General features: G+C 43.6%; 1 protein-coding gene across 1 annotated transcript; it reads right to left on the bottom strand.

The window, feature by feature from the left end:
- Positions 1-3,469: 3,469 nt before the first annotated feature.
- Positions 3,470-4,405, bottom strand: LOC146853756 (olfactory receptor 5AP2-like). The gene has a single exon (XM_085650868.1). It carries the CDS (start codon positions 4,403-4,405, stop codon positions 3,470-3,472), a length of 936 nt encoding a protein of 311 aa, XP_085506994.1.
- Positions 4,406-10,081: the final 5,676 nt, after the last annotated feature.

Genomic DNA, 10,081 nt, shown 5'->3' on the forward strand with positions numbered 1-10,081 from the left:
CAGCAATGCGTGACCTTTGCGCCAACAGATACGTAGCACATCTGTCAATCCTTGCGTCATGGTGCTCCACATTGTAAATGCAACGCATCCATTTTGGCGCAAGGTTTTTTTTGCGCGACGCAAGTAAACTGACGCATCTCTGCTATAATGCTGAGATGCGTCAGTTTCTTGTAAATCTGCCCCTTTATCACTATGCAAAAGCAAAAAGATTGGCATTGTCAATAATTCTTCTTTCGCTTCCATCTTTCTTCTTGATGACCGACTCTGTAAAATAGATGTGTTTGTTCTTTCGAATAGTAGAGTCTTATAAGCACATGATACAATAACGTGCTGCTTTTACCTATATAACACTGCATTCGCCACAAAAAGGTAGAGTTGTTGTAAGGGTTTGGCACTGGACAAATCATGATATTGATAGAAATGGAAGCCAACTTCTAGTGAAAATTATATGAACACACCTTCTTAAAATCAGTAAATATTTTATGTTCAAATATTTTCTTCAGACATTCAGCACGTGTGCTTAGGGGCTGCCTACTGGCACAGCTTGACCGATGATCAACCTGATGGAACAGGTGTGAGACTTTAGTGGTCGCCCTATACTTTAGAAGTGACATGATACCGCGATCTAAGGCATACAATGTTCATAGGTTATTCAGGATGGTCCTGCGGGTAAGTGTATGCCAAAAAAATAGTATGCCTATATAGTCATTGAAGAGCAACGGTCAAATCTGTTTTCCTTTTCTTTTGCCTAGCAAGAGATCTGTGGAATTTACTCACAGACCTGTTACATGGCTTTTAATATATAGTAAATTCTTCCTGTTATGATGCAGTCATAAAACTGAGAGGTCAGTTGGCGCAAGAGGAATACATAGTGGCAGATTTACTAATAAGTGGTGCAACTTTCTGAGCTGATTTGCATGACAGGGAGAGGGCATTATTGTACCATATCAACTAATAGATGGTGCATTCAGCTCTTTTCCGTCTCTGGCAAACTAATTGCAGCCTAGCCCCAAAGCAGACACCCTTGCCCAAGGGTGCCTGTGTTACAACAAGGATTGCTTTTGTAAAGGAAGTGACAACTTCCTGCACAAAAATAATCTGTTGAGAATTTTTCTTTTTCACACATAGAAAGAGGAGACAATGGGGAGAAATACTTATATTTTTGTTTGCTATGCCTCACCTGGGAAGGTATTGCATTTTGACACATTCCCAGGTTTACTAGCAGTGGCATAGCAAAGGGGTTTGAAGGGGGGTGGTCTGCTGCGGGCAACTGATTTTGGGGGTGTCAGCGAGTGCAAGGTAAGTTTTCTTTTTTTATTCTCCATCATCATCTGTCACCTCCCCCAGCTCATCATTGTCTGTCGCCAGCACCCCCGCTCCTCGTCATCACTCACCAGCAACCCCCAACACCTGCCCTTACCTGCTCTGGCCGTCACTGGGCAGCAAACAGAGGGATCGCATGGGGCGGCAAAAGCTCTAGCTATGCCACTGTTTACTAGTCTCGGAATGCGCAAAAATCCATGGGTGGGTGCATGGGAACACTCATGCTCCACCCATGGAATGCCTTCCCAGGGCAGAGTAATGCAAGATGCTGCCTTGGATTACTCCAGATTTAACTAGTCATGCAGAGCCACTCAAGGTGGCTTTGCGTGGCTTAGTAAATCTCATTGAAGCTCTTGCGTTGCCTTGCGCCTCCTTGTGTGATCCAATAGCAGTGCAAGGGCTTTGTGAATCTGGTCAAAGTGTGATGTTTGTTGGAGTAGTAAAATGGGCATACAGTCATATGACAAGTATGACAAAGCCTCTGCAGCACTGTGGTAATCAATGGATTTGCTAAGTTATGGTACTGATGATTTTCTAGTATGGGGACATAAATGTCCAATTAATTTGAGATATGTTTGGCAGTGTGTTACAGTGCCTGAGTGGATGTTTTGTGGGACACAGGTTATATCTTTGAATCATGAAGTGGATTATTTTGTTAGCTCAAAGTTCTGGCTAGGTGGTGCCATGGTAAGGCAGCTGTATTTTTTAGAAAGTCAAGATCAGTTGAGATATGCATTAGCTCAATGACATCTACAAGAATCATCTAAATGGATGCTGTTCAAATGAACAATAATTCTGTAATTCTGTCGCCTGTACCACTGCTATGGCAGGGATTGCTATATATTTATTTTTTAATAGCAGCTATAGTACAGTTTTGGACTGTATGATGTAAGTCACTGTTATCTTCTATATAGTCATTCATCTTCAACATTAATAAATGAAAGGAGAATTATGGTGGCTTACAGGATGGCAGTACTAGATGAATAGGTCTATGGTAGAAGTGTAGAATTATGGGAAGATGGAAAGACATTATTGAGGCAGGTTAAGGCAGCACAGATTCTGCTCTCTCCTTGTGCTGGTGCACTGTGCGCAAGCTAGCTCCACCATAACCATTGTTACACCATAATGCACCTTTCTGCACAAAAACAATCCTTAGAGGCATGTTCTTCTATATGTGTGTGAAGTAACAAGGAGAAATAAAGATATTTCTTCTCCTCACTCATCACTGGGCAAAGTTTAGCATTTTGACGCATTCCAAGGTTTACTAGCTTTAGTGCATCTGGGAATGCAGCAAAATCCATGGGTGGGTGCATGAGAACTCCCATGCTCCACTCATGGAACGCCTTCGAGATGCAGTGAAATGCAACGTTGCTAATGGGGCAGCGTTGCGTTACTTTTTCTTTTCTTCTCAAAGCCATGCAAGACAGCACAACTCTCCTATTGTGTCACGCAGTAAATCCCAGTTAAGGACTTGTGTTGCTTTGCTTAGCCACACAAGGTCAAAATAAATCTTTAGTAAATTTGTGCCTAGGTTTCTAGGCCATGTATGATGATGATAGGTTTCTTCAGGTTTGCTCTAATATAACACACCAAAGAATTCTATGATTCCTAGGATCATTGTAGGTAACAAAAGGTTGGGCATTTGGGCCGCTTTATATTTCATTGGTGAACCTGATTGAATGATTTTGGTCCGACTCAATGTTTGTTGGAAGGAACATGAAGAATATTGTGGACCAAACCACTATACCTTAGCATTCATATGGGCTCAGTTGATTGGATATTTTAGGGCTAACCCAAAGGTGTAGATAAATCTTTTTTCTACTGGTTATCCTGGTACAATAGTAGTTACCCAAAAGTCTTTAGGGTATTTGGAGAAGAGTTTGAGTAACAGTAGACACTTCAATAAACCAAGCTATTGTAGCTTATTAAATCACAATGAACACAGCATGGGCAGAGGGTTCACCTCCTCTTCCTTCTCATCCTTACATGTGAGAAAGAGGGATGCAAATTGGTCAAATCAAGTTAAGTAAATGCAGAAACAATGTTCATTAATACAAATATTCAAGAAGAAGGTTCTTCGCCTTGTGGTAAAGAAGGTTTGACAAAAGAAGCAGAATGTAAACATTGACAAGTATTTCAGTAAACGTCAAAGACATTGTAGTTTATGGAGTGTCCTTCCAAAGGCATTTTTAACCTCTTTATTCCTCAGGCTGTAAATCAGGGGATTCAGCATGGGAATAACAACTGTGTACAATACTGAAGCCACTCTGTCCTCATCCCGAGAGTAGCTAGAAGTGGGCCTGAGATACATGAAAAGGATGGTCCCATAGAAAAGGATAACACATGTAAAGTGTGAGGAGCATGTGGAGAAGGCCTTATGCCTTCCATCAGTGGAGCGAATTGCCAGGATTCTCCGGATGATGGACACATAAGAGGCCACGATTACTGTCACAGCACTCATGGTAAGAAAGTCGGCACATATGAAGAGCACTAACTTGCTTGCAAAGGTGTCTGAGTATGCAAGATCTAAAATAGGGAGGAAATCGCAATAAAAGTGCTGGATCTCATTTGGTCCACAGTAGGAGAGGCGGAAGGTACCAGCAACATTCAAAGCAGAGTTCAACAAGCCACAAAGGAAGGCTCCAATGACCAACTGTATGCAGACTCTCTGAGTCATGGACATAGCGTATGTCAAGGGATGACAAATAGCCATGTAGCGATCATATGCCATCACTGTGAGCAGCACACACTCTGTTGTTCCAAAATGGGCAAAGGCAAATAGTTGCACAGCACATGTATGGAACAGGATGGTATTTTTTTCCGCTAGGAAGTTCACCAGCATCTTTGGAGTGATGACTGAAGAATAACATAGGTCCACAAGGGAAAGGCTACCTATAAAAAAGTACATAGGGGTTTGGAGCTGGGGGCTTAGCCGTATTAGAAATACAATGCCAATATTGCCAACCACAGTCACGGTGTACATGACAAGGAATATGAGAAATAGGATCCCATGAAGATATGGGAGATCTGTGATTCCCAAAAGAAGAAACTCCGTGACTTCGGTGCAATTCTCGCCATCCATGCCCTAGGAAAAGAAGAAATAGATGTTACCTTTATTTCGGTTTAGGTCATTATGTGCATGAGCAAAGAAGGGGCAGCAAAGGATAATTAGATTACTATAGAACTGATAGCAAACCATCAAATGCAAAATGTACTTCAACATGAACATTTTCTACACTTATTAGTCTTGTGCTAATCTTAGAAAGACTAATATACATTTGTTTCTGAAAGATTCAGTTATGGTAGTGTTCCAAAGGCTCTCAAGCTCTCACGAGATATTAAACTAGGAGATGTAGACCCTACCTTGGCCCACATAAGCAAAATACCTGCCCAGAAAGGACTCCTGATGAATTCAGCAGGAGATATTGAAGATGGTTTGCTGGATTTTAGGGGTTCCATAGCCAACCTACTAGATATCATGTAGAAAAATATAAGTTGCATGGCCCCTTTCTCTGATAAAAAATAAAATGAATGATGTTCATCACAATTCTAGGCTTTTAGCCTGAGCAAGATAAAAAAGTAAATATTCCGACAATAGAATGGATTGTTGACTGACTGATAAACTATATATAGGCTGAGAGGCTACATAATAATGCAGCAGCATGACATGGCATTGAGTGCATGATATAGGTTTTGGCTTTTGATGCCTTTTACACATTTGGCTCTGTGCAATGGGTCTGTATGTTTAGGGTTTAAAATATAAATAACTGCAAAGACATGTAGTCACATAACCATGGCAATTGGGTCACAGACTTCCAAATATTAGTGTGAAGATGGTAAAACATGGGAAGTTGAGGCTTGATTCTTGATGTGAGCTGTAGCTGACTTTTCACACAGTCAATACAATCTTTGTCCTAATAAGTAATTGCATGTGGTGAATGAAAAGCAATATCAAAACACCACTGCAGTTAAATAATAAGTAAATTAAATATTCACAAATCTATCTATTTAAAAACAAACAGTATTCGTATGGATGACACCAGGAGGCAGGGTTTGGCCAGGTTCAAGATTGTCATCATCTGCTCACCGCTCCAACTCTCCCAGCCACTTACCTGCATTTTTCAGCATCGATTCCTGAACAACCTTGGCAGTGAGTACCTCAATTGTCTCCGGGTGTGATTGAGAAACACCCATTTACTAATCAGCCTTGGAGCCACATTTTGAGACTGTTAGACTTGGCATCTTTTGACGCGTTTTCCCTGACTTTTTGCTTTCTGACCTCCCGGTTTTTGCTGGTATAGAGTCTCTGCGCACTTTCTCACTGCTGATCAGTGTTAAAGTGCAAGTGCTCCTGTTGTAAATTGTGTTATGGATTGCTGTTTCCATGATTGGCATATTTGATTTACTTGTCAGTCCCTAGTAAAGTGCACTGAGTGTACCAGGTCCTGTAAGTCAAATGATGCTAGTGAGCTGCCTCACTGGATTGTGCCACCCACACAAGCAGCCTGTAAATGTAACTATGGCCTGCCATTGCAGAACCTATGTGCAGTCTGGGACTGCCATGTCGACCTGGCAAGTGTACACACTTGGCAGGCCCTAACCTTCCCTTTTCTGACATGCCAGTCATCCCTAAGGTAGGCCCAAGGTACCCCTGTGGGTTGGGTGCAGTGTATGTGAAAGGAGGACATGCCCTGGTGTGTGTGGCATGTCCTGATAGTGAATTACTGCCAATTTCGTTTTTCACTATTGCAAGGCTACCTGTTCCCATTGGACAGAATGGGCAGTTTGTTTATAACACCTATGAACCTAACTACCTCTAGGAACAAGGTAGACAAATAAAGTTTAGTATGCCTGAACTCCGAATCTAAAGATGCATCTTTTAGTGAAGGTCATTTTTACATTCTGTGTTTGAAAATAACACTTTTAGAAAGTAAGTATTTTCTTGCTCAGCCATCCAGTAGGCCTTCTCTGGGTTTGTGGATTGACTGTCTGGGTTTTGGATGACAGGGGGGTGAGAGGAACAGTGACTACAGAGAGTCTAGATGGATCAGGGAAGGGTGAATAGACTTGGGCTGCATTTAGAGTACGGGCGAGGAGATTTCCTTTCACCTGAATTGGACTGGTCTGCCTCTGACAAAGCAGTCTCCACCTCCTGCCAGGAAGCTACCCCAGAGAGGACAGAACTGGTTCTGGCTGGGTACAGACACTCTCTGACTGAGAGGACAAAGGATTTTGGGCTATAAAAAGTGGGGCCCAAACCCCTGAACTTTAGAACTCTTTTGGACCAAGAAGACTGCCAAGAAGAAGAGCTGGGGAAGCTGTGAGGAGGAACTACCATGTTGCTGAGTACTTTGCTGTGTTGGCCTGCAGTGGCTGCTTCTGTTTTGGGCAGTGAAAGGACTGGACTGAACTTTCTACAACTTCTTTCTTTGAGTATCTCCAAGGGCTTGAGGTAGAGCTTGCCCCCTGTTCAAGAAGTCTCAGGAACAGCAAAGAGGTTTTTCTGCCCTCAGCAGCACTGCAAACTGTGCGTTTTGTGCTGCAACAGAAGAAAAAGCAACCGGACGCCGTCTACAACGCCACTGTCGACTAAATGTCCTGAAGGAACTGAAGAGGGCACTGCAGAGGGTACCGCCGCAATGCTGCGACCCTGGTCTCACCCAGGACACCATTGGATGCCGCCACTGAGCCGCTGCTCGCACTGTGACCTGTGGGCATCGCACTCCACACCGCCTCCCTACGTGCCACCGCCTTGGTATCCCCAATGATGACGCTTCATGTCAACATCGATGCCGCTGCTTGCACAGTGGTTCGAGGGCACCACTCGTAAGTTACACGATGCACAGTCCTCATCCCGCACCGCAGCCTTGGCCTTACAGATGCTGGCGCCATCGACTCAGTTCGTTAACAGACGATAGCGGTTCAGCAATGACGACACCGCTGCTTGCACAGTGACCTGCCAGCTGCTACGAGCACCACATCACTTCGCACCACGGCCCTGATCTCACCGACTACGCCATCTGACGCCATCATCAACCACTGCTCCCACCACAATCTGAGGGCATCACACTTCGCACCGCTGCACTTCGCACCGCAGCACCCGACACCCGCCGACACCAGCGCTCCTGACTTCAACGCGAGGAGTTCAATCTGCAACGCGTGTGATTTTGAGGGCCTGACGACTCTTGCACTGATCTCCGGAACCGTCGCCTTTGGACGGCGTGCTTTTGGAAGCTCAACGAGAGGTCGCCAATGTCCTACATGTCTAAATGTACTCTTTTGCGGGTCTCCCCGACAGCGTCCCTGGCCCACGATGCCGCGGTCAGCCAGAACTGTTTGGATTTGTTTGTTCACAACGCCGTGATAGCCCCTGACTGAGCTATCAACTTCAAGGAACTGTATTTCAAGGTTATTTTGATAACTGAAGATTTTTAAGTACTGTATTGTGGATTTGTATCATTTTTGGTCTTGTCTTAAGTATATAAAAATATTGGATATTTTTCTAAACTGGTGTGGTGTCCTTTTGTAGTGCTTACACTGTATTACTGTTGGTTATATGCAAATGCTTTACACACTGCCTCTAAGATAAGCCTGACTGCTCATGCCAAGCTACCAAGGGGGTGAGCAGGGGTTATTTTAGTAGTGTAACTCCCTTATCCTGACTAGAAGGAATGGTCCCTACTTGGACAAGGTGCAAACCATTGCCAACTAGTGACCCCCATTTCTAAGAGAGACTTTGTAGATAGTGGCCCATGGGCATGAACCAAGGGTCAAAGACAGCATTGCAAGATGCCACCTCCTGGTTGCTTTAGAATGTGCCGTGATCCCGTGCCTACCACATGGCCCCCATATTCCTCTCATTTTCTTGCTCCCTAGAGCCACACTTCTACTACCTGGAATTGAGAGGAGTAAAAGCATGACATAGAACTAGTTAGTGGGCCCATGAAAATGCATTGGTCTCAGAATATGATTTATAAGGGCACAGACCTCTGCAGCTCTGGCAATTACAATGGGAATACTCTCACCAGATCAGTACTTAGCGTACGTAGCCCCACTGACCATGCCATTGAATATTGTGGTTCACTCAGTGATCATTCTATGGTGGAGCCACACGTGGTGATAATGGATGGAAATCCACGAGTGCCTATATTTATCCTGCCTTCAGCTGAGCCCCCTACCTTACTGACAGAGCTTTAATTGTGCAACAGAGGGAGTTGGAGGTTGTGAATATACAAATCTATATGTGCCATGACCATTTAAATAAAAAATGAACATATATATATATATAAAAAATGCATGGGAAAAACGTGTTTTGGGACCCCCCTTTTATCTCAGCCCCCGCTTGACGAATCCCCCCGAGACTTTCAAGGAAGGAGCGGAGCGTAGCGCCCCACCTATTTTGAAAAATTCGCGAGGATTCGTCCACCGGCGCCAAAGTTATTCAAAATAGAATGTTGCGGATTTCCTATGGAAACGTGGTCCTAACTATAACTACCTACTGGCGACCGCCAGTAGGTAAGATATATATATATATATATATATATATATATATATATATATATATATATATATATATATATATATATATATATATATATATATCTTACCTACTGGCGGTCGCCAGTAGGTAGTTATAATTAGGACCTATTTTCCATAGGAAATCCGCAACATTCTATTCCCAATAAGTCTGGCGCCCGTTGATGAATCCTCGCAAAATTTTGGAAACTTTTGGCCAGCTCCGCTCTGCTCCTACCCTGAAAGTTTTGTGGTGAGAAAAAAGGGGAGTCCCAAAACGCGTTTTCCCCATGCAATTTCCCATAGAATCTGTTGTCGCAGCTACAGCCCGAACCGCTGAATGGAATGACACCAAATTTGGCAAAGAGGTAGTCCTCAGTTCGGACTCGTGCCTTTTGCATATATGGTGGTAATCCGTTCAGTAGTTCCTGAGAAAATTAGAGTTAAAAGTACATAAATATCTATGGCCGCTGAGGATCCGCGCACCCTACACGAACCTTAAGCGCACCCTCCCCGAACTGAACGCGCACCCTCCCGATCGCGTGCTGAATGCTAATTGGCTGTCGAGTGTCTCTCTACATTCGAAACCAAGAACTGTTGGCGGCCATTTTCTGCCTCGGTAGAAGCGAGGCTGAAGAAGCAAGGGGAATAAGTGTGTAAAACATATAAAGGGGCAGAGTGGAAATACTCTGACCCTCTAGAGGTGCTTAGGGGGTCCCAGAAGGACCCCCTGGGGCTCCCTTTTTAAAAAAAAAAATTATATGGCGAAATACGCGCACGGTGCGCGCATCCTATCGTGTTGGATGCACGGATTCTTACGCGTTGGGTGTGCAGATCCACGGCAATGTTTTTTGAAAAAAGACAAGAAATCATTGGTTGTATGACTACTTTCTACACTGAAAGGTAGGGTGTATATTTCTGTTTTTTAAAGGTATGATTCTTATTGGTTAACAAAAACAGATTGTAAGGAACATTATATATGATGAGCTGATATGTTGAAAAGTCAAGCACACTTCCTGCCTTGTTTAGTAACATTGTGTGCTGAACTTGTGACCTGTGAGCTCAGTGCAGTGTTCCATGAGCTGTTTCTATGGTAACAGGCAGAAGGCAGATTGGGGGAAGGGTTGAAATGTATTTCAGTTGGAAAGGGTTGAAATGTTTAACCAATAGAACTGTGTGTTTGGTTTTGAGTTTATGTGTGAAGGATTGTGATTTGATGTTTACATGTATATGTGTGGAAAAA

Source organism: Triturus cristatus, chromosome 4_1, assembly GCF_964204655.1.
Source record: "Triturus cristatus chromosome 4_1, aTriCri1.1, whole genome shotgun sequence".
NCBI classification, from domain to species: Eukaryota; Metazoa; Chordata; class Amphibia; order Caudata; family Salamandridae; genus Triturus; species Triturus cristatus.